The following is a 27,503-nucleotide window of genomic DNA, read 5'->3' as shown; positions in this document are numbered from 1 at the left end:
CTCCGGGCTGCCTCCTGAGGTGTCTGTTCCCACGAGGACAGGAGGGACCCGGGGTGGGCGAGGGGCATTTTCCTCCTGGAGAGGAAGAAGGCGAACAGCGGCGCGGCGGAGCCGGTGCGCTCGGGGCACCCGCTGGACCAGTTCACCGCGAGCGGCTTTGTCCCGCTCGCTTCAGCCAATTCCCCTGCAGGCGCTCGCGTTCTCCCCCTAAAATAATTTAATAAGTGGACGGGTCAGGAAGTAGCCTCAGCTACTGGGACTCACGCGAGGCTAAGAGAGACAGATGGCAAGAAGCTGTGTGTCTGCCTGCGGGTCTGACAAACTCCCCAGCCTTCCTTCCATCCTCCCATTCTTCCATTAACCATGCTCCCTAGTTCCGTGCTGAGGAAGTACAGACATTCATTTTATCCGGTGCCAGTGTTGAGAGCGTCTGAAAAAACTCGGAGGGCGTCCCATTAGGGCGAGGGGAGAAGTGTCACCAGGGTGGATCACAAACGTCAAGAACTTTTAATGACTCTCATCCTCCGGTATTTTTACCTTCAAGGAGTTCTTTACTAAACAAGGGGACCTAGCTGAGCCTTCTTAGAAAATGATTTCCCGTTTAGGGACTAAGGGATGTTAGACAACTTACTACTAGTGCTATCCTTTTGGTAACGCACAGATTACCTTCTATCATTTCTTCATCTTCATGCTGTAAGTATTATGTCATCAGAAATTACCTTATGGATTAATGATTATTTTAACTTCACGAGATGACTGATTCATTTGAATCTTAGTTTGTAGTTTAGTTGCTGGAAGATAGGCACTGAAATTTCAATCTTGATTTGTCTAAGTTCATTACCTTGTAACTTTTAATAGAAACCATTCCTGTAATCACCAAGGCAGCTTCCAATGGCCCTAGGAACTTATTAATTAAACAAACAAAATGAAACACACTGAGGAAGGTGTCAGAGAAATAAGTGATGCTAGAAGTCTTACCTGTTTGTTTTCTTCTATTCAAACCCGTTTAAGATTGCACAGCTCTGCAATTTAAAAAAAATAAAAATAAAAAAAGATTCCAGGTCATGTAAATCTATTCTAATTCAATTTCTTAATTAATATACACTTCTTTTCGCATCTAAGAATTAATTAAAACTCTAAATGTCATTAATCATCAATGCAGCAGAATGTTGGTGGAACAGCTGAAATGTGTTCAGAATCACAAGGGATTGCATAGCGTAGCATTCATAGTTAGGAAGGGTGAAGTGCAAATATGCAACAGTGTGGTTTTAACTGATACGAGCTCTGACATTATTCTCTGGCACCTCTAATGCCATGGATGAGCAGGCTGTTTATTTTAGCTTAGCTGCAATACAACAGGCCACATGTGTGGAAGAATAGGTCAGGTGTTACTATAAGATGAGGTTTCTCAAATGTCACACAACAGCAGGACTTCAGTGACAAGTCAAGTGGAATTCTGAAAAAGAATTCCATGTGAAAAACTTAAATATAGATATAACATGGAAGAACCTTTGAAATTCAAGTTGTCCTGGGATATGTATTTGCTGTTTCTTGCAAAAGGTATAGGCATTGTCTATTGAAACATTGTGCTGTAAGGATTATTACACATTTGTACATGCCCCAGCAGGTGGCAGCTAACTAGAATAAGATTCATTTTCACTGGGAGGATAGAAAACTAAAATTGCTTCTCAAGTAATGGTGCCCAAGAATAAGAGGTCATTAGTGTCAGTAAATATAAAAATAGAGTGCAAGATGAAGCTAATGGCTTTTTGCTGTTGTTGTTGGAACAAGCTCTGCATGAACATGAAATGCATTTTGTTCTTTGCTAATTTATCATAGGCTTGATATCTCTTCATGTCAGCCTTCTATGTGGTTTTGTTGTTTGTTTGTTTTTTTTGAGGCTTACTTATAGACACAGCTCCTGTGTGTGCATGCATATGTGTGTGCATTTGCAGTTTGTCATCTCTGCTTTGACCTTGGAACCTACAGAGCTTTGGCTTCTAGAAATAAAGGTTGCCATATGGTTAAAATGAGAAAAAAAACAAATGAAACCATGGAATAAGGTGTGTAAATCTCATTATTGCTAAATATATACGATTGTCTGACATCAAACAATGGGTTTGTTTGTTTGTTTTTTCCTTTGAGAAAGGAGCAAATGACAAATTTAAAAATGAGTTAAATCTGGTCAGTGAATACTATATAATGACTCTATCAATCCTTCATATTGCCCCAGAACTATGATGTATGGTACCAGTATTGTGGAGAAACTTGTAATAACTTCACAATTGCCTTACTATAAGGCATCTTCTACACCACCAAATCATTTTGTTCGAGTATTGGGGAGGTAGTTTTAGGGTTTTTGTTGTTGTTTTTGCCCTGGGAGTGAGTGAAGTTTAATGAGAAAGAATGAGAATTAATCTGATAACCCTTGTAACAGATGGAAATCTGGAGGTGGAGAATTCTAAAGCAATAACTAATTGTACATTTTAGGAATGTCTTTAGCCAGTGAACATTGACAGCATTATTCGGTATTCTGAATTTTGGTGGTCTTTCAGGCAATTTTCTGTACTGAGAAACAAGAAGTTTAGTGCTCATAAGGGAACTCACAGTTAATGTAAATGGCTTTTGTAGTAGTATGCCCTGGAAAGGGATGGCTATTAGCACATCCTGGGTATGCTAAGCAATCCAAGTTAAGTCACACTGAAATATACACACAACACAGTTGACAAAATAGTCCTTCTGACAATGTGAACAATGCAATAATTCAAACTCCCAGAGTCTGTACAGCAGAAATATGCACATTGTCACTTCAAATGGCACATTACCCATTCAATGTACTACTTTCAAGGTACTGCTCCAGAATAAATTGACGTCTGGAGCGCTGTCCGCGGTACTGAAGAAAGGTCGTCTCCTGTCTTGCAGAAGTTCAGTTGGACAGGTGGAGTTGCTGTCTGTGGTGTTGAAGCCTTTTGGATTAGCTGATGGATGTAAATGAGCCTAATTTAGCATATGTGCAAAATTGGTTCTTTGGGGACCAATTAATAGTAAGAAAAATTTGTGATAGACTTTTTACTGCTTAATTTACTGTGTAAGAACTTCATGAAATTAGAAGCTTGATCTTTCACTTTTCAACTAGACACCCAATAAATAATCCCACAAAAACTAAATAGTTTAGAATGCTAGTTTTAAGTAGAAAAGCTACAACTGTAATGTCAGATGCCATTATGTTAACAGAATACATGAACAAGGAGTTATGGTACATTTTGTTTTCTCAAGTTCCGTTAAATGCCAACCAGACTTCAAAACTGCAGTATTTTGATTAGTCACAACAGAGCATGCTATTTTCTGGTAGTAGATATCAATTATATTGACAGATGAAAAAATAAGAATATTTATTGTTGCCCTGGCAGTCATTATTATCTCTGCAAGGATCAAAAAGGAAAGGAACAAATAGAATGGAATAAATGAGACAGCAAATACAAGACAGGACATGTTGGGCTGTACATGCTTTACAAGAGGTATTTTAAACATGGACTGAAGGAGTCGCTAGATACCCTTGGTTTTAGCACAAGGTGTTCCTTTTAAAGTGCTCAAATAGTCAGATTATTTGATTGAATTGCCTGCTACATTGCAGAACTAGCCATTCATGATACTTATTTTTGACACTGCAGTTATGCCTCCATCTTAAAGAAAAAAATCAATGCCCACTTGATGCCTTTGCAAAATGTAGGTTTATTTTCAAATCAGCATTTTATAATATCTTAAGAAAAAATAGATTTAAAATAGATTTTAAAAATTTTGCTATCTGGAAGAAATAGTACTCATATCGCTCCTTACTTAAAATTTAGATATTCTTTAAATATGATATGATCTTATAATTTTTTCATAAGGGTTAACCTATGCCCTGCTAGTTGGTTATGAAAAAGATTAATTTTAAGATACACGTCCAGCAATTTGCATTTTGTGCTTCCTGATCTCTTAAAAATATTAATATATAGTAATATATTTATCACTATCCATCTTAGTTTCACTTACTAATGTAAAATATTAGGACTGGGTATTTTAATCTATATGCATGGAGGACAGCATATTACCTGTTTCAATAATAAAATATATTTTTATGTTAAAAGAGAATATATTTCTGTACTTTTTTTCTTGAATAAATTGCTACTTGTGAAAGCCAAGACAGTCACTGTCTGGGGACTCTGAATATTCTGATCAGAAGACTAGAAAATAATAAGGTATTTTTAGACAAAACTGTGCCACTCAATGTTGCTCAAGCTATGATTCCATATTTTACCCCTTCAAGAAACAGATATTCAGAAAACCAAAGTGAGAAGAAATTTGGGCATAAATTATTGAAGCCTTTGGAGTTTGCTGCACCCATTCAAATAGCATTGTCTTTTAATATATGCACAATTACTTTAGATAAGGTAAAAATGGGTGGGAAATATGATTCCCTCCTTTTAATTCAACATTTCCCCCCCTAAAAGGCCACTTGCAGAAATCTGTTTTTATTGCTGGGTAGTAATCAAGGAATATCCCACTTAAGTTTTTAAAGACTATCTTCACCTCTCCAATTGCACTTCAATCTGTATTAATTCCTGGGCAGAATTTTAAAAGTATAAAAAGACCCTCTTTCAGCCTAAAAACAGTTTACATCTGCAGTAAATTCCTCCGTGTTAGACCACTTCCTTTTTTACAACTCCTAGGCAAAGTGACTTTGTCTTAGCTTGTCATTTATTAAAATTCATCAGTTGATGTAGGAAGTCCGCTTGCATACATCAGTCACTACCTTAGTAAAGACTCTTACTGGAAATAAAAGCACTTTTTTTCCCACGCAAATAAATCCGACTTCTTCCTTGCAGCTCAAGGTGGGCGACCAGATCGGTTGCATAATAGATGTTGGGAAGCTCACTGGCAGGAAGCCTTAAGAGGCAAGCAGCTATCTCAATTTTTCTCACTTAATCTTGGCTTCACGTCAGAAGCTGTGCAGCAGTGCAGTAGAATAGGGCCTGGCAAAACCTTTGAGAGCAAAGCGCCTTTTGTGCTGGGACTGTGGCTCGCTACCGACGCCTCGGCGGTTTCCAAGGCTGGGCTTCCTATTGATTTTCCTCCTCCTTTGCTTCCCCAGGCTCGCGCGGCCGGACGTTGGGGGTGTGCGTGCTGGATTTCTCCCGGATGCTTCCCGACTAACATGGATGTCCCACCATCCCTTGCAGTGGAAGGTTGCTCCTTGGCGCAGTGAGGGAAGAACATGCAGCGATTGCTAATGGGTTTGGGAAGCGGAGACTCCTTCCTCTCTCTGTGACCATGCCGTGATCGTGTCTGCGGCCACCACTCGACGCATCCTCATTCCTACCCGAACCGGGAGCCTAACGCTAGATCGGGGAAGTGGGTGCCGCGCGTGTGGACACAGAAACACCATGAAGATTATTTCCCCGATTCTAAGTAATCCAGTCTTCAGGCGCACCATTAAACTCCTGCTCTGCTTACTGTGGATTGGATATTCTCAAGGAACCACGCATGTATTAAGATTTGGTAAGATTCCCCATCCCTCTCCATCGCCTGGTATCCGGCTCAGAGGCAGCCGGATGTAAACGGGCGTGTTCGCTCCTCTAGGTGGGTGGGCTCGGTGCATTTGGACCTGTTCACTCTCCGGCGCTTCCCAGGGTTTGAAAGGACCCACTGTGCTTTTCATTTCTTTTCTCCCCACCCCACCCCTTTACTGGAAAAAAAAAAAAAATCAGCCGCGGGAGGATGAAGTGAGTGTCAGTGTGTGGTCGTGGCGGCTGCGTTACGTCCCCATGGTAGCCAGTCTCAGAGACGGTAATGACGCTGGGGGTACGGCCACCGCCGCCGCTCCCTCCTGTCGCCCCGGGAGCCTCCCGGGCTCGGCCCGCTGCTCCTTCCCCAAGAACGTGCGCGCTGGGGCTACACGCCTCTCAGATGGCCCCGCTGATGAGTTAATATCTGGTAACTCTTCGGCAAGTTGGCGTCTGTCCGCTTCCGCCTGGGACCTGGGCAGGTCCGCAAGTGAAAGGCGCTAACCGTTTTGATTTGTCATCAGAGAGCCTTTTCGGTTCATTCTACCGGTTTTTCAATCCCTGGTCCCCTTATGGGTACGCGGAGCTTTTAAAGATATTGTTGTAAGGTTGAAGGGTCTGCTTAACAAGAGGAGGCTGCTGTTGGAGAGAAATAGCGTCGTGCGGGAGAGTTTTTGTTTGTTTTAAACTTGTGAGCCCTCCTCTCACAGGTTTCTCACTGCGCGTCCTGGACTAATAATACATGATGACCAGTGGTGACTGGGGTGGAGGGAGTCTGTGTATGGGAGTCTGAGTCTGCATCTTTATTTCACTTGTAGCATGATAAAAAAAAGCCGAGGTGGCAGTTCTATATGAGGGGAACCCATTGCTTTCCTAAGGAATCAGGTTTCCTTGGGGCTCGAAGGAAAAGCTAAACGTGAGACTCCGGTGGAAACGCTGGTCAGATTTGCTTGGAGGAAATGAAGCGTGGGCAACGCTCAGCCGCTTTCGATGGCCAATGGAGTTTCAGTAGGAGAACTAGTCAGGGAAAGTTCCCTTAAGTAGATAAGAGCCAGAGAGGAGAAAGCCAGCAGGGTAAACGCTCCCACTGTGGGCGCCTCCTTTGACAGTTCGAGTGGATTTAGACCAAAGAGTGCAGGAAACCGTATAATCCTGAGTATATGTCTTTGAGATAAAAGCAGATACATTAAGTCACTCAGTCAAATTTAAATCGAAGAGTGATTGCCTGCACTTCCTATTATGTCAGCAGTATCTTCTTTCTTGCCTTTTTCCCATATGCTTTTTCTATAATAAAATTCATCTTCTATCTCAGGCTTTGTGGAACCAGGGTAGGAATGCTTTCACATACTGAAAAAGGGAACCCTACCTTCCCTCCCCCACCAACACATAGACACACATAGACACACCTGGAGTCCAGAAGACTGGTAATGACAAGAAAAGACAATGAGTTATAACTGGATTCCTGCTATAGTAGTTTTCCTGCTTTCTTCATGCCTTTAGATGGTACTTAAGCACGTTGCTCTTAGCAACAAGCGTCCACAGGAATGCTTGTTTCTTTGGATGAGATTAAACAGGTCCCTGTATCGCTGGAAATGTGTGTGTGTGTTCAGCTGTTCTGCTTCAAGCATGGTAAGTGCTACAGTTTGGTAGTTTTGCCCAATATTTTGAGTAGTACAACCTACTTATTTGGAATACTGAGGTGTCTTCTGAAGTGTGTTTGTGAATGAGTGTGTCTTAATGTGTTTGAGGACTGGGTGGGGAAAAAAAAGAAGTCTGGGAGCCGGAAGACTGCCACCAATACTCTAAAGATTTAATTATTGCTGCTCTGGTCTTGCAGCATAATATGTGCTGAATCATTAGATTGTTACATTCGCTGATCATTTCATATCTTCATATTAAAAATCTTGGCGACTGTAGCAGAGTGTGTAGCAGCTTTCCAAAAGAGCTGACACACACACAAAAATACATTTTCCTAGACCAGTGCTTACTAAGAATGTCTGTAAGAAATAGGGGAGTAGGCAGACACCTTCCCACCTGTGCCTTGCTACCTTAAACCAGCAGCCCAGTTTCTAGATAACTTGTTATTTTCTCCATTAACTTTAAACATCTTCCACGTGGAGATTCATATTCTCTGATTTCTGACCTGAGCTGTGGTGAAGGACTGTATACATGATCATCTTTGGAACATTTACCTGTTGGGGATGTTTTGATGCAATGGCAGGAGTTTTATTTTCTTCTGGGAAGAACATGTTTTGAGTGGGGTGGAGATGGGTTGCGCGCGTATGAGCCACTCTTGAGAAAGGTTATTTTGAACTTCAGCTGAAAAGGCGAACCAGAGCCTCCTCCCTGGCCCAGTGCCTTGGACGGGAAGGGGTTGGAATCGTTGGTGCAGCAGCTGCCCCTGGGGTGCGGGCGAGACCCGCCGCCTCTACTGAGGAGGTGGCATCCAGCCCCTTCCCCACCGACCCCGGTGTGGCTGGCCTCTGCCAGCCGCCGGGCGCCTCTGCGGCGGCGCTATGGCAACCGCGGGGCCCCGCGCGGCGGCCGCCCCATCCCCAAGCCCTCTTTCCGTAGGTGGTGGCAAACCACCTTAACGGGCTCTCTGCTGGCCTTTCCCCCGCTCCCGCTAGGGCTGTGACTTGACTCTGCGTCCTCCTACCGACGAGTGTGGATCGGGGAGCAGCCTAGGGTGCTGACACTTGCCGAGTCCCTCGCCACCCCCGCCCATTTTCCGAGCGCTCAATCTTTTTCTCCCTTTCTCCTCTCTCTCTCTCTCTCTCTCACACACACACACACGCGCGCGCGCGGACAAATGCACTCTAGCGAAGCAAGTCCAACACTCTGGCACAATGACTCCTCTCTGGCCTCCAGGAAAACTTCCTGCAGTCGCATCCGCGAGCGCTGGTGTCCTGGCGCCCCCTCCCACCCTGCCTGGCCTCGGGGCTGCCCACTAGGGCCTGCTACTCCGAAGCCGCTCTGTAAACACCTCCTAGAGAAAGTCTTCCCGAGCGCCGACCCCAGGGAACTTTCCCGAAGCTTGCAGGCAGCCTGGGGAGATGGGGGAGCGACCTGAGGGTCAGCCAAGGGTCAGCCAAGGGTCAGCTCCTCGCCCGCGGGCGGGCGGCGCCGCGCCGTGGGTGGGTCGTGGCAGTTTCCCCGCCTTTGATCTTGGCTTGGCCCAGCTTGGCTTCTCCAGGGCGACCACCCAGCGGGCGCGTTGTCGGGGGACACGGTGGATCTTGGACACTTAGAGGGTCACTTTCCCCGCTCCAGGTCAGGTCAGAAGTCCTGGGGCCGGCGTTTTCAAGCGCAGAGCCTGCGACGCCCCCCGCGGGGCCTCTCGCGTGCGCTCCCGCCCGGCAGCCCGCGGCGCCGCGCGATGCAAATGAGGCACCTTTGTTTCCCCGCAGCTGCGGCCCGGCCCTGCTAGCGGCTGGACGGGCGAAGGCGCGAGCCCCAGTTCCAAGGTCTCCCAGCACCACAGTGGCTCCGAGGTACTTGAACGTTTTTTTTGCTACTTTAGCCACCCTTCTCTTCTCGCTCGACCTCTGCTCCTGGGAAAGCGTGGGAAGGGGTAGAAGCCAGCTCCGGGCGGGGCTCCACGCAGGGCTAGCAGTCCGTCTCGGAGTTTGGGGGTTGGGCGGCTTTGGCATCTTCTTTAAGAAATCACTTCCCAAGCCACCACTTGTTTACGGTCTTCGAGGTCGGGTTTTCCAAATTCCTTATCTGGAATGGCAGTTAGAATGCCAAGAGCGAAGACAGGAACCCAAACTTTCTCCCAAACTCGTGGGCAGCTTCTCCAAGACAGTCCTTTCAGAGGAGCTGAGATCGTGGTAGGCCACTCATTCCCTTCAGATGTTTCGACCTAGCTTTTCTCTTCGGCGTTCCAGTAGGACGGCTTTTCTAAAAGGCTTCCCAGGCGAGGTCTACCCCCAGACGCGCTCGGACCTCCTTGGCACTGTGCGCTGGCCCCATGGCACAGCGCTTAGCCACCTCCCTGCGCACAAGCCAAAGGTGAAGGCAGCCAGCTCAGGGACAGCCCAGATTATAAAACCCACAGAGTGAGAGGGGACGCAAAGTGTGCCTATGGAAATCCCCCTATTTGTTGGCTATCCCATGTGCTCCCAGATAGAATCATTAGTAGCAGATGTGCTACAATATCGAGGAGTGTGAATGAATTGGCTGGGCTTAGAAGCCGCCACTCTCTACAAGATCTTTGGAAGAGATTTTTCTTCCTTTAGGAGGTGAGGTGGGCGGGAGGGGGGGGAGTGGCGTTACAGCTGGAAGCTGGAAAACTGGCTCTTGGGAGGTGGGGATGCGGGAGTAATAGCGGCTACAGTCTGAAACAGATAAAGCCCGAACACCTGCTCAGCAGAGCTCTGGAAAGCAGGGGAGGGAAATCTTTCCAAGAATCGCCAACACAACGGCCACGCTAAAAAAAAAAAAAAAGAAAAAAGAAACGTAAAGAAAAAGAATCTGATCTGTTTTTTCACGTAAGTTCTCACTTATTCTTAAAGCTTCAAAGAATAACTCTGATGTGATCCATCAACAGAGGCACACTCGTTTCAGAAAATGACTTAAAAATGATCTTTTCGTCCTCTAGAAATAGCACCTCTTCTCCACCAAGACACATGGGACTCAACATGTTTTCTGGCTTTGTGAGGTTGTCTTTAAGAAGTGAACAAGGGTTTATATGTCAGTAGACATTTCTTCAGATAGACACCTTTTGCTTTTTAGCTTAATTCAAGTGATCACTGCAGTGTGTTCAGTCCTGAATTCTCAAATGACACTGTTTCAACATTTACTCAGCACTGGAAAGTTAATGTGAATTGCTCCCACACAAAGGAGGAACATAACATAGACCAAACACAGGATGTATCATTGGTTATCAGAGCCTTTTCAAGTCTATTCACCATTAAATAAAGGGTTGCCTATGATAATGATGACATAATCTTTGATTTTCTTTTAATTATCTAAATTTCTGATAAATGTCTTGCTCCTTTGTGGTAGAAATTCAAGTGAGAGGGATTTATTTTCTCTTTCTGTTCTTAGGATTTTACTGTGTTATTGTAGCTCCAATTCCATTGATTCCCTGGAAATTGTTGATGTCCATTTTTACACATCAGAGTAGAAAGTAGTTCAGTGTCTTTCAACTGTAATAGCCTTAAGGCTTTAATCTACTGCATCCATAATACCTGGGGTTTGCAGGAGATCCTAAAATTTTCCTCTGTAGGATGGTCTAAAGTATTGAAATGGAATTGTTGATTGTTTTGCATTTGGGTGGTGAAGCTTTATCTTCCGTGGACTTTAAATTTGTAATCCAGTTATCAAGGTACTAAAAGTGCTTCCAATGAATCTTAAACCCTAAATCTTAGCATGAAAGGTAAGGTCAAAAGCCCCTGAAAGAGAAGGAAGTAGGTGCACATCATCATTATTGATTGGTCTAGATTAAACACTGAAGAGGAAGATTTCAATCTGATAACGTCATAGGGCTTCCTGTTTTTCTTTGCTGCTTCTGCTGACAATTTTGTAAGGTAATTAAATTGGCTGATTGAAGTCACGGTGGTCATGCGGCGATAAAGAGCATTTGGATTTAATGGAATTTAAAACAACAGAGCACTGAACACAACTCTTACCGAACAAGAATTTTAATGGCCCATTCCGGGTGCTGACTAAATAGAACGCCCTTAACAGGTTTAATCGAAAGGGCAAGGCAGATTAGCACTATATAGTCTTTATGGTTGAAGATTGGGGAATTAAAATTATCCCTTTAAAAGACTCATTAATGCATTATCAAGATTTAATATAGGTTAAATAAGCTTTCTTTAGACCTTCACCATATACTGTGAACCTAGGTTGAGGACCAAGTTTCAAAAAGGAAATATTTTTAAGAGCTCACTTCATAAATGGGATTATATATGTTTCTTATTTCAAAAACAATAGACATGTAAAATTTTTTGAGAGGATCCAGGGTATTGAGGGTAAATGTTAATGATGAATCGTTTCTTTTCAATAACTGAAAAGAACAAATTTTACTTTTCTTTAAAAGTTTTGTTTTTGGCAATTTTTTCATATAAGCAATGCTTATCTGTACTAGAGAAACCGCAAAAATAATTTCAAAAAATGTTCTTCTACAGTTTCAGTAGAGTCATAGGTATCTGACTTAGGTTTTATGTTGTCTTTTTAATCCCGCCCTTGTTTTTCCTTAATGAAACTTATCCATTCAGGTTACCATACTTTAGTGCATTCAGGTTACTTCTGCCCCTGGAAAAAGGGCAATTCTTCGCTTCACATTGAGAACACATTTAGTGTTCTCATTTTCACATGGTGAAAGTCAAGCTTCAGTCTCTTACGAGATTGTTCCTTCCAACTGCTTCTTGCCTTGTGAAATTGTCCTCTCAAAGTTGTCTGTTCCTTTGATTATTCTTAAAAAAAACCCAAACCCAAGTTTTTATATAAAAATCTCCCCAATTTTGATTGTACATAATTTAAAAAATTGTTTAAAAAAATTCCAAGTTGACCAAATCGAAAGCACTCAGCTGGTTAGGAGGTAGCCTCAAAGTCACCAGTTTTCACCCTCCTGCCCACCCCACGTCCCCACTCCTCATTGACCCCTGAACAAGTAGGCTTATTTGTCTCTTGCCTCACACCATTAGGGCCAAACATTTTATACTGTTGTATTTTCAAAGTGACAATTAGCTTATTGGATAAAACTAATATGGTAAAACTGAATAGGAGGTTAGAGAAGACCCTTAAGATCTTTCTGCAGAATTTTTTATTTTCCATTTTATTTTTATATTTCAGCTTTGAGGCTCTTTTTCATTTACCACAGCATTCAAATATAGCATTTTCCTATTGATTGACTTGAATCCTTCATTTCCTTAATTAAAAACTAAACATTCTTTTAATAGAGACAGGTCACTGGACAGCAGAGCTATGTGTAAAGACCTGAAAGGGTCTGGGGACGTTGTGGTTTTCAGATGTTTTTCCCACGGACACATGTAATTCTATCAGTCTTTCTTTTTGGTTTAGCATTTGCCCTCTTCCGGGGCCTTGTTTTAAGACAAGTATATTCTGAAAGGGAGAGCACATAGTCCCTAGACTGTAAAGTTAGGATAAGTTTATTAGATCAATCGATTCTGTCTGTGATAGAGATGCTCAGATACAAAAGAGAATTCCAGGTACTAAGGGAGTGCTGAGTGATTAGCACTGATGTGAAGGGGAGGCTGAAAAAAGAGGGAAGCCAAATGCTGTTTGATACACAGTCTTTTCTAGCTCTACTGCCAGACATTTCAATGCGTTGTAAATTGATCTTTTTGCTTGTATTAGTCCAAGTCTTTGAGCATATGTGATGATTTGAAATCAGATGTCAATGATATTCTTACATTGACATATCTCCTCCCAATCAAAAGGATCTTTAAATGCTTTTCACACCCTTTTAAATCAACAAGGTACTTTTCCATCATTGAAGGAAAGCAAGTGTTTGAAAGGTGTTGCCTCTAATTCCCACTTCTATCTCCAGCTCTGCCTCACTCTGAGTCCTTGACCTATCACAATGGGAATATTGCTCAGCTAAAATGATCAAATAAGCAATGCAAATATCAAAGAAATGTTCTGCTTCAGTATCATCGTAGGCATTTGGTTTATTTTATGTTGTCTTTTTAATCCCGCTCATCTTTTTACCAACGAAAGCCTCCGTATTGTTTATTATACCTTTTAGTGCATTCAGGCCCCTCCTTGCCCAGAAGAAATGAAATGAAAACTCTTTCAAGATGAAGGAAAACTATCGAATCATGTAATATGTGAGCCAAAGGGGCCTTGAGAGATCAAGTCTGGTATCCTAGGTTTAGATATGAGTTGCCAAGAGCAGTTAAATCTCTTTTTCTGGTCACAGCTAGTTAGTGTCAGATTTTAGACCAAAACATGAATATCCTGACTGCTGGTCGAGTGATGTTTTTCAGTGAATTATGCTATTTTTCCAGGGTAGCCTCTGATTCTCTGTGCTTTGCATCAATTTTAGGAAGAGTCACTGGTTCTGGTAGCTTCCCCTAGACATTTGCCTCCTTTGTTTCTTCCACCTTTTCTTTCATAGAACATTATTCCATAGGTTATCCCTTTTCTTTGTTTCCTTTGTCTGTAGCTCCTTCCATCTCCCTCTCCCATGCCTGCCAGCATATTCTTCTCCCTGTGTCCAAAACTTTGACCACATCCATTTATTCAGCAAATAGTAATTGAATACAAATTGTGTGCCAGGCAAATACAGTTCTAAGACCCAGATTCTGACCTCAAGGAGTTTGTAATCCAATTGAAGAGAAAAGACATATACATATTAAAGTACAAATTGAGTGGTGCAGAAAATATATACAATGTTGTTTAAAGGAGATTATTGTGGGTTTGCATTTTTATAGGCGAGATTAGACTCCAGCTAGGACCTGTAAAAAAATAAAATAAAATGTGTGATAGGGAAGAAGACAGGGAAATATATCATTGGCAGAAGACTCAGAACCAGAAAAGGAATTTAGGCAGAAGTTAAGAAGGTGAGCTTTGGGATAGGGAATGGACCAGCCCTATCAGAGGATAGTTAAGGCCTTGCTTTTTCAGAGCTTTAATATTTAGGTTATAGGGTTTCTTCTCCTTTTTGTCACCCCCTAGAAAGCAATTGAAAGTGAAAGCATGGGCTTGACTTGGGCTGCAACAAGCAGTCAAGTGGTTTCTCAGTCTGCTGCTTACATTTTATGAAGAATAAGTGGATCTCTTTTCTCTGTGTTATTGAAATGGAAGCAAAGGACCCACCCTTGTCCTTGGTCATTGAAACCTTTAAGAAGTTCTTGGTCTGGAATCACGGATACTACTTTTTTTCAGATTTTTAAAAACACTTTTTTTTTTTAGAGAAGTTTTAGATTCACAGCAAAATTTGAGCAGAATGTATAGAGACTTCCCATAGACCCCTGCACCTAAACAGACAGCAGCCTCCCCGACTATCAAGTGGTATATTTGTTACAATTGGTAAACCTATATTGCCACATCAGTATCACTCAAAGTCCATAGTTTACACTGGGATCCACTCTGGGTGTACATTCCATGGGTTTTGCAAATGGATGATGGCATGTATGTACCATACAGAGTATCATACAGAGTTTCACTGTCCTAAAAATCCTTTGTGCTCTACTTCCCCCTCCTTATCTCCCCGCCCCCCCCGCCCCGCCACCGCACAACCACAGATCCTTCCACTCTCTCCACAGTTTTGCCTTTTCCAGAATGTTATATAGGTGGAATCATACAGTGTATAGTCTTTATAAGTCGGCTTCTTTAGCTTAGTAATAGGTATTTAAGGTTTCTCTGTGTTCTTCCATGACTTCATGGCTCATTTCTTTTTACCACTAAGTAATATGGAATCACGGATACTTCTTAAGTGAAATTCTTAAATGAAATAAAGGAATATCTTTTTAACACATGGCCAGATCAAATGATTAAGCAAGGAAAAGTTTTCAGTTAATCTAAAGGAGAATGCATTGGAAGACTATTTAAAAGTACCCTTAGCTTCCTTAAGGGATTATAGTATATTGCCCCTAAGGCATCCTCAATGTTTTTTGTCTAATTCCAAGAGAGTTCCATTACCTGAAACTATATATATATATATATATATATATATATATATATATATATATACACACATATATATATGTATGTATATATATATAATTGTATCATTTTATATAATATATAATAAAATTATTTCAAATCAGAATTTAAAATTAAATTAAAATTAAAAACAATTTTAGTAGAATGAATTCATTGTAGTGATATTTTCTAATTCTGCGTGAACTCAGGACCCCAGACCTGTATGATCTAGGAATTTTACTCTTGACTTTGTCATCTAGTGGCTGTAAATTAGGAAAAATAATTAAATCTCATTAGGTCTTGATGTCTATTTCTGTATAATAGGTATTACTTGTTATCTAATTTCCAAGGATAATGTTGGAATTAATAGGAAAATGCATAGAACTCTGGACTTATTGGTAGAAAAGGACTTTGGGGATTGAAGGTGTAGTTGTTCATCTACTGTGTATGTGTAGAGCAAGGTCAAATTTGTTATCACTTGTGTATATTTCATTCAACTTCTTAAAATGTGCATAAACATTTGCAATAGTCTGTCTTTTCTAAACTGTTCTTGAATAGACTTCCTTGGATTGCACCTGAAGCGATTATGAACATGTTGAAAAGGATTATTGACTAATAGAACAAACTTTCTTCTGAGTTGGTAGTTTGACAGAAGAGCAAGTCCATAGTTTCCTTTTCTTCTCTGTATATCAGGAATTTAATTGGCATTATCAAATATCCACAATATAAGTAAGAAACATATCACAACTAAAAGCCAAAATAATAAGCAAAGAAATCATGCTAAGTCTGGTGGTTTAAGATTTTTTCACAACAGCATAGTCTTTCTAATTTATGTTTAAAAACATTTTCTGAAAAGCTGTGCCTGATTTTATATATACTTAATTCTTCATCCATCCGCCTGTTATGAACTTTTAGCTATTATTCAAGTTTTGTAGGTACACAAGTGACTGTATTGATTCGGGAAAGTTTCACAAACACTCAGATTTACTACAGTTGTTTGGGATAGAAAAGGGGGACTTTTCTCTGGTGACGTTGGCATCTTCATCAAGGAGCTGTCCTAGGCAGTCTTTCCGGGACTTAACTCTTTAAGGCTCGACAGACTCTGGTGTCACTCATACAGCACTCACCTCACCATTCTTCCTTAAGGCCCCTCTGAATTACTTTCGGCTCTTTTTTTATAAGCTCTAACCCAGTGTTGGGGAAGCAGCATAGAGGTGAGTAGAGAGAGATGAAGAACCCCCTCAACCCCACACCAGTGGTGCCACATTAGAGCATCCAGCAGACCATTTGAAAAGTGTATTCAGCTTATAATACATTTGTATATTTGGAAAAATTTTAAAAAGTTCTTAAAACTTCGGAATATGAAGTTTATTAGGAAAATTTCCTGGATGTTGAGGATAATGAGATTTTGGAGCACTGATTTCTAACTTTCAGGAGTTGGATGAAGGAGAGGCAGTCTCAAATTTTTATGATAATCCAAACGATGAATGGCCTAAATGCAGGTTGAAAAATACTCCCCTGTCTTAAGTCTGGTTTGGGGTTTCTGGAAGCAGTTCTGCATCATAGCAGAACTGATGTTGGAGTATGTGAAGTTGCCGTTGAGTTCCTGCTTCCGGTGGGTGAAGGACAGGGCAGTATTCCATTCTGTCATCTTTCCCTGAGGATTCTGGGTTGATCCCTCAAGAAGCCTTCCTGGAGATTGGGGGTGATGTTTCAATGACTCATCGTCAGCTTGTTCTCTAAGATGCATTTCTCTTCCTTTTACTGTTCCATACATCAACTATCCTTTTAAAAATCTAGATTGTTTTGTCTCCTCCAAAACGTCTATTTTCCATAGGGATTCTGTAGAATAAATTCAAGCATTGGCAAGAAAGTTTGATCAGACCAATGGTTCCCAAACCTTGTTTCACATCAGAATGGAAAGAGCTTTAAATAATTTAAATTCCTGATTCCCAAACCTGGAGATTCTGTGGTTTAAAATGTTTCATTTTTCACAACTGCGTAGTTCCACAACTGCATAGTTGTAGTGCCTTCACTTTTTTAGAAAACTCTTAAGAAATGCACTTAAAAGAAACAAAACAAAACTCCCAGGCAGGTTGAAAATCAATCACTGAGCTAGTTAATCCTAAGGAGTTTTTGACCTTAAAATTATAATTCCTCTGCGTGGGTGCATCAGCTTTCTGGACTGGCAATTGATAATCATGGCTAGGCTGTGTAAAACAATGAGTAAATTTTGTAGATAAGGGTTGTGGCTTGGATATTTTATCATCCCTCTCAGAACACACACAGTGTTGGGCTCTCAGCATACCACTGATGTGCTTACTGATCCTTTACAACCTAAGCATTTAGAATATTTACACTCATATAACCGACCCCACCGCCCAAGGGAATCTTAAGCAGGTGTTGTTTTACAAATAATGTCAAAGATGATGAATAGTTGTGGGACCTTTCCCTCTCAACCTCCTACTAGAGTCGCCCCTAACAGATCATCTTAAAATGTTGTTTTCCCAAAATCTATCAAAAAAAAAAAAAAAAAAATCCAGCAGACATCTGCTCTAGTTAAGAAGACCCCAACTCAGTTGCCTTGAATACGTGTGAATGGCCCAGAATCTGGGCTGAAAATAGAGTCCAGCCTAGGTGTTCATTAGAAACCCCTTGGACTAAACTGTGTCCACCCCTCCCCCAGCCCATTGCTGTGACTATACTATCTGGGTCATTGTTAGGTCATGGTGCCAAGGGTTGAAATCTGGACACTACTTTTGGAATGAAACCAGAATGCTCGGTATTTGTTTCAGGTGGACATTGTCAATAATTATATATGCTGCTTTAGTACTAAAACTGATAATATCTTTATCTGTCCAAATTATTGGTAACTAAGAGTTTTCCATATTTATTGCCAATTAGGTAAAACATCAGTTAATTAAGTATATTCCTATAATTTAACTTGCCATCTGGGAGACTTTATACAAAATTATTTATAGGAGACACCTTATTGATGGTTCCATTAACAGTGGCACAATTATAGATTGGTTAGAGATTCCTTTTTTTTTTTTTTTTAATTTTATTTATTTTATTTTTGGCTGCGTTGGGTCTTTGTTGCTGCACATGGGCTTTCTCTAGTTGCGGCAAGCAGGGGCCAATCTTCATTGTGGTGCATGGGCGTCTCATTGCGGTGGCTTCTCTTGTTGAGCACGGGCTCTAGGCACACAGGCTTCAGTAGTTGTGGCTTGCGGGCTCTAGAGTGCAGGCTCAGTAGTTGTGGCACACGGGCTTCCTTGCTCCGCGGCATGTGGGATCTTCCCGGACCAGGGCTCGAACCCATGTCCCCTGCTTTAGTAGGTGGATTCTTAACCACTGCGCCACCAGGGAAGTCCTAGAGATTCTAAAGTATTGAAATCATCATAATTACATGCTAATGATAATTTTAAGATAAATATTGAAGAAGCTCATTGAGTTAACTTTACTATTCCTCAGAATTTTTCTTATTGGGACTCAACTATGTTTACTAATATGTGTTTAAATATTGTTAGTTATTTTAATGAAAATAGTTCAAAGGGGATTTAATGATTGAGAGCATGGAAATATGTACTTTCAAAAAACTGTATCTGGTGGTGTGCAGTTCTCTGGAAGACATATTATGAAAAATCCTTTTTTATGGCATGAATTTCACAGTAAGCTTTTGTTTTTAATTGTTATCTAAATTTTACTTAAGTATAATTGATTTACAATGTTGTGTTAGTTTCAGGTGTACAGCAAAGTGATTCAGTTATACGTTTGTATATGTATCTATTCTTTTTCAGATTATTTTCTATTATAGGTTATTATAAGATACTGAATATTGTTCCCTGTGCTATACAGTAGGTCCTTGTTGTTTATCTATTTTATATATATTAGTGTGTATTTGTTAAACCTAAACTTCTAATTTATTCCTCCCCTGATTCCTCTTTGGTAACCATAAGTTTGTTTTCTATGTCTGTGTGTCTATTTCTGTTTTGTAAATAAATATCATATGATATTACTTACGTGTGGAATCTAAAAAAAATGATATAAATGAAATTATTTACAAAACAGAGATAGACTCACAGTAGGTTTTAATCCTGTATATTCATCCAGTGATAAGTTAGAATTATTATGCCTTTAGGCATAATTTGTTCCCATTTGTTTAGGATAAATTTAAATATATGCATAGGATATGAAAAAATGTACACAGTAAATAATGTTATTAACACATTTACATTTATTCAAGGATACTCATTTATTGGCTTTAGGTCGGAGTCTCTGACTTTACTAAACTTGACAGCCACAAGGCAGTGGTAATGGAAGTGAATTGCTCAAAGTTCTTTGAATTTTATACATCTTTTATTGCCTAGCAGGTGGCCAGACTACATCAGCATTTTTAATATAAACAAGGATAGACTCTTAGCTAAGATTTCAAAGTAGCATATTTTCTAAGTGAACTGTGGAGAGAATTTTAATGCTCAAATTTGTTTATTGTTCTCCTGTGCTGCCTATGTTATAAGGGAACTAAACGAATATAAAAAGATCACTACGTATTAATAAGCAAATGCCGTATTTAGTATAAGTAATCTCTCTCCCTCTCTCTTTTGGTGCTATTCTTCAAGAAAGGGAGATAAAACTAAATTTGTTTACCAGAAAATAAAGTAATGCTTTATACTGTGGTTGTAGGGAGGATGCCAAAAGCCTCCTATCAACTCTTTCAATTTTGCTTCCATTTTTGATTTAAATTTCCATTTAATTCAACAAATATTTATTCAGCATTGGTATCTGATCCAGTTCTTTGATTATTGACATAATACAATAATTGTAAAGCAAGACATAACTAAAATTTCAGTAAATATGAAAATTTCCGCAAAATATGGTTATTATAAAATACATTATATAGAGGTTCCTAATGATACTGTTTTTTTTTCTGATAGGCAGTAAGATGTATATTTTTCAGTTCTATACTATAGGCTCTGTTTCAATATTTTATTTCAAAACCTTGATAGAATTGAAGAATCCACCATATTGAAATTCACTTTTAGTTTGATATAACTTATCAAAATGTATATATACTTGGAGATGATTTTTCTCTAATATCTAGAGTTTGTACTTTAATATATACCTTGTAATATGTTGCTTCTTTGTAATATATACCTTAGTATTTAGGTCTGTTTGTACAAGCAACCAATAATCCAGTGTGTTATTTGTTCATTCATTTAACAAATGTTTAACTGCTTACCTTATGCCAGACACTGTATTGGGCTCTAGGACACTAAGAAGTTGAAAGTAAAAAGAACTGGTCTCTGCATCCAGGATCTCATAATCTACAGGTATAGGTAACCACAGAAAAGAAAATTGCAAAACAGTGTGACAAGTGCACACAGTAGTAACATGTAAATAATTATTCTAACATGAAGAGAGGCATCTAGCCGCATCTGCATGGAAAGAGTTCTAAAGCCTGCTGTTTGCATCTTTCTCTGAGACTTGTGATCTACTGAGGCCTTTACTCAGACATTCCATTCTTTTTTTTTTTTTTTTTTTTTTTTATTTATTTTTGTTTGCATCGGGTCTTAGTTGTGGCATGCGGGATCTTTCGTTGTGGCGTGTGTGCTTCTCTCTAGTTGTGGCGTGTGAGCTTAGTTGCCCTGCGGCATGTGGGATCTTAGTTCCCCGACCAGGGATGGAACCAGTGTCCCCTGCATTGGAAGGCAGATTCCCAGCCACTGGACCACCAGGGAAGTCCCGACATTCCATTCTTGTTATTAGATTAGTTATTAGAATGGCTGTGCTGTCTGTGTTCCTTCTCTCCACGGCTCTAACTCCAGAAGTCTTCAGCTGGGCTGGGCCTGTTGTCTCAAATCATAGTGATGCCATTAATATATTTCACATACACACACACATATATTTATATACAAATATTCATGAACACTTGCACACACGTGTGTGTACATAAATGTGTATGTGTGTATGTGTGTATATATATATAGAGAGAGAGAGAGAGCGCGAGAGAAAGAGAGAGAGAACTAGTCTAAATTATTTTAAGTATTTAAGTACCGTATTAGTTAGGATGTAGATTCAGTAACATATCACAAAAACATCACCCCACCTTCCAGAAAAACAAAACAAAACAAGATAGATGTGTACTTCTGTCTCACATACAAGTCAGGGATGGTGTGGTGGATCTGTAGCCTTCTGGGGTCCATGCCGCTTCCAGCTCTCTCTTCTGGCATCTATATCTGGCATCTGGTGTGGACTTTCTCATGGTCTAAAGTGGAGCTCTAGGGATCTCATGCACCTTCCCAACAGCAGGATGGACACCTCCTGGATGTTGCACACACCGTTTTACTTCATATCCTATTGACAGGAACTTAGGCACATGGCTACGCCTGGGCAAACAGGAGGCTGGGAATTGAAGCCCTATTACAGGAAATGTGCCCAGTTGAAAATCTCAGGGTCTATTTCTGTAGAAGACATAGAGAATGAATATTGAAGGACCACTGGTAGTCTCTGCCACAGGCATCCAATTAAACATTTTAGAAAGGAGCTCAGCTCTTTAGAGTTTTTAACTTTATGTGTGTGTGTGGTTATGAAGTAATGCACTGTAGTACTGATACATTTGGGAAAATATCGAAAAGTGTAAAAGTGAAAATAAAACCTCTTATAATTGTGCCATTCAACTAAAACCACTGTTATCATTTTGTTTGTATTTGCTAGCCTTTTAAAATTAAAACAAAATATTTTGATTGATTATAAAAGTAATATAGTAGGGACTTCCCTGGTGGCGCAGTGGTTAAGAATCTGCCTGACAGTTCAGGGGACACGAGTTTGATCCCTGGTCCGGGAAGATCCCGCATGCCGCAGAGCAACTAAGCCCATGTGCCACAACTACTAAGCCTCTGCTCTAGAGCCCGTGAGCCACAACTACTGAAGCCCACATGCCTAGAGCCCGTGCTCGGCAACAAGAGAAGCCACCGCAATGAGAAGCACGTGCACCACAACGAAGAGTTGCCCCCGCTCGCTGCAACTACAGAAAGCCAGTGCGCAGCAAGGAAGACCAAACGCAGCCAAAAATAAACAAATAAATTAAAAAAAAGGTAATACGGTTATTGTAGAAAATGGAAAATATATAAAAAATTATTTAAAAATCACCCATTATTTCACCATAAATGTCATTTTGAGATTTATCCTTGACTCGTACTATACATGTTTTGTTAATTTATTTTCACTTAACACTTTATTGTGAACATTTTTCTGTTTTCAAGTATTTTTGTGTAACGGTTTTCTTCTTTTTAAAATTAATTAATTAATTAATTAATTTATGGCTGTGTTGGGTCTTCGTTTCTGTGCGAGGGCTTTCTCTAGTTGTGGCAAGCGGGGGCCACTCTTCATCGTGGTGCGCGGGCCTCTCACTATCGTGGTCTCTCTTGTTGCGGAGCACAGGCTCCAGACGCGCAGGCTCAGCAATTGTGGCTCACGGGCCTAGTTGCTCCATGGCATGTGGGATCTTCCCAGACCAGGGCTCGAACCCGTGTCCCCTGCATTGGCAGGCAGATTCTCAACCACTGCGCCACCAGGGAAGCCCTGTGTAACGGTTTTTTAAGTGTCTTAACTTTCCACTATATAGATGTTTGTTAATTATCAACCAGTTCTTCTATTATAAGGTCATGAGCTTGGGTTTTGGATTCACACATATCTGAATTTGAACCTGGCTCTGCTGCTTTTGAGCTATATGATTGGAACATGCTGCTGAATCTTCCTAAGCTTTAGTTTCCTTACTTATAAAATGGGGATGATAATATTATTCACCTTATAAAGTTATTCTTGGGATTAAAAGAGATAACATATAGTGCTTAATGAAGGGCCTGGCATATAAGAACCTAAATGTTAATATAATCAATCAATTGGTCAATCATTTAATTAGTTTTGCAACACAAAGTATTGATTTCTGTAATTGGTTCAGGCTCATTTAGATCAGATGCATCTACATATTATGTTATTCTCAGAAGGATGATTGGACACCCTCCACACCCCAGAAGTCCTATGTGGTTTTTTTCAGGCCAGTGGGGTGCCCTTCAGGAACATGAGGGGCCAGACGATCAACCAGGACCCAATAGGCCTTTAGGCAGGTGACAAATAGTGGGGTATTTCTCTACAATGGCAGGCCTGACCCCCCTGCCTACTTCTGAAGATGAGGATGGCTCTTCAGTGCTGGTGATGAGGTTGGGCAGGGGAGGAACTGCTGCAGTTTCACAGCAGTCCTCTCTTTGCTTTCTGATTTGCTAAGCAAATTCCAGGTGTTTTACTTGCTAATCACATTATCATCCCTGATGCTTAGTTATTTTCTGTAGGGAAATAGCGTTGTTTGGGGCTTCCAGGAAATTAAATTGAACTTCAAAGCCACTTCCACATAACAACATTTTGAAATGGGTAATTCCTCAGGGTTTGTTGCTAGGTTTACCCAATTTTTTCTTTAAAGGGCATATTTTTCAATAGTAGATTTATTTTTTTCTATGTATTTAAGATCATATTTTTAAAAACTGGATATGTTAAGGCTTCATAAATTCCTAGTAAAATGGTATAAAAACGTGTGGCTGGAGCCTTTGAGATAGACTAATGCTGTGATCTACAGAGTGGGAAATTGGAAGTGATTCTCCTGGGATCTATATTTGAGAGGAGCCTACATCACTGGAAGGAGATCCCAATTGGCCTGCTCAGAGAGAAGGAAGTGGGTTCAATGTTAGTACAGCAAAAATCTGAGAATAACTTATCTGTGTACGAAGGTAAATTTCCACGTGGCTGGTGGGCACTCTCCCCCATCCTCTAATACAGTCTGTGTAACCTCAGCACAAATGTTTGCAGTCCCATTTTAAGAAGACAGAGATTCTAGAGATTCGAAGTCTTGCCTCTCTGTGCCTTCCTAAGTATTCCTTCCCTAGTAACCCTGATGTGCTCTTTTTAATCTTTTAGGTTGCCCTTACATTCAATATTTTCTGATCCGCCTGCACACGGATATAGCCATGGTGGAATCTTAAATCTTGATCACTCTACCTCCCCCTAAAAGGATGGAGGTGCAGAATTCTCATTTGAAAATTGCCATGCGTCAGCCTTTGAGAGTTTACAAGTTATGAGCACCACAGCCCACTGCTAATAACCTACTATTGCCAGGAGCCCAATTCCAGACTGAGCTGGAAAAGACATGGACAATGTGGTCAGAAAGATCTGGATTCCAGGGCCAATTCCACACCTTACAAAGCTGTGCGACCTGAGGCAAATGACTCAACCTTTGAGCCTCATTTTTCTTATTTAAAAAATAAGGATAATAACACCTCACTTCTATGGTTGTTGTGGGGCTTAAATGAGATAAAGTCCTTGCATTTAGGGAGCATCCAAAAACGTCCCTTCCCTTTCTGTCATCCTGATAATCTGAGTGTGGACGAACTGTTGAACAATAGGTTAGCTGTCTATCCTACAAGAGCCTGTCTGTCAAACGCAGAGTCCTCTGTGTTTATTGACTACTAGCTTCGGCTTCTGTGCAGCTGAGATACAAATTCAGCCCTAGGCTTTTATCCACAGATCTGAGAGGAGGAAGGCAGGCGCCTGTAATTACAGCAGCAGTGATGGGTTGCATTTGAATTGCATAGTGTGTTAAGGCTTTTCTCAGCTGCTTGGCTTGGGTATTGCTATAGTGATTCTGGGAGTAACAGACAATATTTTAGCAAGTATTTGTCTCTCTATTATCCATCCTAACATCATCCTAGAATCTCCACAGACACGCAAGAGCTCTTTTGTTGCTCTCTGGCAGCAGATAAAAGAGCCTATTTTTATGAAGTGGTCCATGCAGAGTTTAACAACCCTTTTATGGACTGGTACCAGACTACATATGGAGGGGTGGGGTGAAAATGCTTTTTCCACTGAAGTTTGTAAAATTTTGTATTCAAGTTTCCATGAATCAAAATACTACCCTACAAAAGTCTGAGACTAAGTGTTGCAAATGCTTGTCTCTTGTGCTTCATTTCTTTTCTTGTTGTTTCATTTCACACTGGTTGGCCAAAAAGGCAGCTGTCCATGTGGTCTTTCCAAGGCAGCATGATGGGGTGGTTGAGGTTTTCTGTGAGGGTGCTGTTTGGGCAGGTGAGGGAAGGTTGGAGAGGAGACGCCTTTGTTCCCTCTGCTAATCCGCTCTCATCAATCACCATTTGTTCCTCTTTTCTTAAATTATTATAATGGAAATGTCAATGTCCTCAACATCAATTGAATGAGAAATAGCTACTCTAAACAGCATCTGCAAAATGACAGCCATGAGATCTGGAAGAGAATGAGCCCCCAAACCCAGGTTATTATCCATTTCCTCTCATTTATTTGAGAGCTCCAGTAGCAGGGTCACCCTGACATGCCAAGGAGATTTCAAATCTTTACTGGAAAGTCTTGAATGTGCTATTTTTAATGTGGTCATGTCTACATGATTTCCCTAGCCTTTAAGAGTAGAGATGTCTGAGTTAGCTGCACCCAAGATAGGAAAGAAGAAAGCCTCTCATACAACTTACATTGTTTTCCCTCTTGCTTACCTTTCTCTGACTCATTCCTTCCCTGTGGACAGCTCCAATGCCTTGTCTTTTTTCGTCTTCCTCAGCCTAGGCAGCAAGCTGGTTTTACTCACTTCTTTTACTTGGTTCTGTCATGTGATCTATTCTTCACAGGGGTGTAGGATCTTTTCCCATCACCCTCCCACCTTTGCAGGACCCACTTCCATTTCCTTTTACTCATAATCATCCTATTTTCAGTGTATCTCTTTCACTCTTTGTGTAACTAGTGGCTTTGTTAAATTACCAAAATCTCATACGGGCCTGTGCAATGGGGCTGGGTGGTGGTGGAGATATTTGGGCTCACTGGTAATATTGAAGGATGGCTGAGGTCCTGAGATAATTAGAGATTGTACAGCTACAATGACCACATTTTAGAAACTCTAAATCAACACACAGGTATGACACGTACAGGTGGACTTATAGGGACAGTGGGATAGTGTGGTTGAAACTTGGACTGTCTTATTGCATGTTGCACAAGTATACTTGTTTAATGGTTTGCATTTTGTATGCATTTGCATACACAATATTTATTTAATTCCTATAATAAGCCTAAAAAGTAGGTGCTCTTAATCTCCTTTCACAGATGAGGAAACAGGCTGAGAAAAGTTAAATAACTTTTCCCAAATGTTCCAGATATTGAGGAGTTTGAAGCTGGGTTAGACTCTGATAGTAAGTCTTCTGATCCTTTCATTTCAATAAATTTTGGTAGAATTTAGTTGAATTTTGCTGCTCTATGATTGCGATGTGGGATTCTCCAAGCCCACTGTCGAACCTAGAGCAGGCATTGCATGCCATAACAAGAATATTTTCCTCAGCATGAAGAACCATTGCTCTTCTGAAATAACCCTCAAGCAGCCTTTCCCAATTCTGGTTTACTTCTTACAGAGAGAAAATGCATAGAAGAACATGAGTTATTCTAATTTCTAGAGTGTGGCCCAATGTTAAGATGATAATAATAATAATGGTGAAATTAATAATGATGATGGTTACTCTTTATTGAATATCTGCCACAGGCCAGATACAATGCAGGTATTTTTCATATGTTATCTCATTCAATCCTCACTGCAAGTCCATCACCCCCATTTTAGAGACAAGAAAACTGAGGTTCTAAGAAGATAAGTGAGTTATCTGGGGCATTACACCTAGTGTCAGAGTGAGAATTTAAATGCAGGTCTCTCTGGCTCCAGAGCCCATGCTCTCTAACCTGCCATATGCGTTTATGCTGGCTTCTGGAATAAGCTCAAGAAAGAATATAAATGCCTACATTATATTTATCTATCTATTCATATCTATTAACTCATAAACATGCTAAACTAAATCATGTGAGATTGTTAATATTTGGCCATTTTTGGACCAACAAAAATGATAATTTCATATGGTTTAATGCAGTGTTTCTGAAAATGTGGTCTCTGGACCACCAGCAGCATTACCACCTGGGAACTTATTAGGAATGCAAATTCTCAGATCCCACCCCAGATCTATTGCATCAGAAACTGAGGATGAGGCTTAGCAACCTGTGGTTTAACAAGACCTCCAGGTGGTTTTCAAATTTACCCAGGCAAATTTGAAAACCACTGGTTAACCTAATATATTTATTGAGTGGTTACTTTGTGTCAGGTGCTGTGTTTTAGCCACTGGGTTTACAGCATGAACAGAAATGGACATTGTTCCTGCCCTTAAAGAGTTTATACCTTACTGGAAAGGACAGAGTTTTCACAAATATTGAGTTATTCTTTTTAGTGATATTTAT

General features: G+C 40.6%; 1 protein-coding gene and 1 long non-coding RNA gene across 9 annotated transcripts in view; one reads left to right on the top strand and one right to left on the bottom strand.

The window, feature by feature from the left end:
• The window catches only part of GRIK2 (glutamate ionotropic receptor kainate type subunit 2), a 640,648-nt gene that overhangs the window by 626 nt on the left and 612,519 nt on the right, over window positions 1–27,503 (top strand). For 6 of the 8 annotated variants that reach the window (XM_082405216.1, XM_082405212.1, XM_082405217.1 and 3 more), the window contains exon 2: window positions 5,135–5,541. In XM_082405216.1, the coding sequence (XP_082261342.1) occupies window positions 5,427–5,541 (115 nt within the window). In that variant the 5' untranslated portion in view covers window positions 5,135–5,426. Of the gene's footprint in view, window positions 1–11; window positions 5,542–27,503 lie in introns of those variants that run through there. The other 2 variants (XM_082405214.1, XM_082405213.1) reach the window with 2 other exon arrangements.
• The window catches only part of LOC309634845, a 354,268-nt gene that overhangs the window by 254,781 nt on the left and 71,984 nt on the right, over window positions 1–27,503 (bottom strand). The window lies entirely within an intron of this gene.

The sequence above is a fragment of the Balaenoptera borealis genome (assembly GCF_965194805.1).
Source record: "Balaenoptera borealis genome assembly, chromosome: 9".
NCBI classification, from domain to species: Eukaryota; Metazoa; Chordata; class Mammalia; order Artiodactyla; family Balaenopteridae; genus Balaenoptera; species Balaenoptera borealis.
The sequence above is the reverse complement of the archived record's forward strand: the minus strand, read 5'-3'. Positions and strand labels throughout refer to the sequence as shown.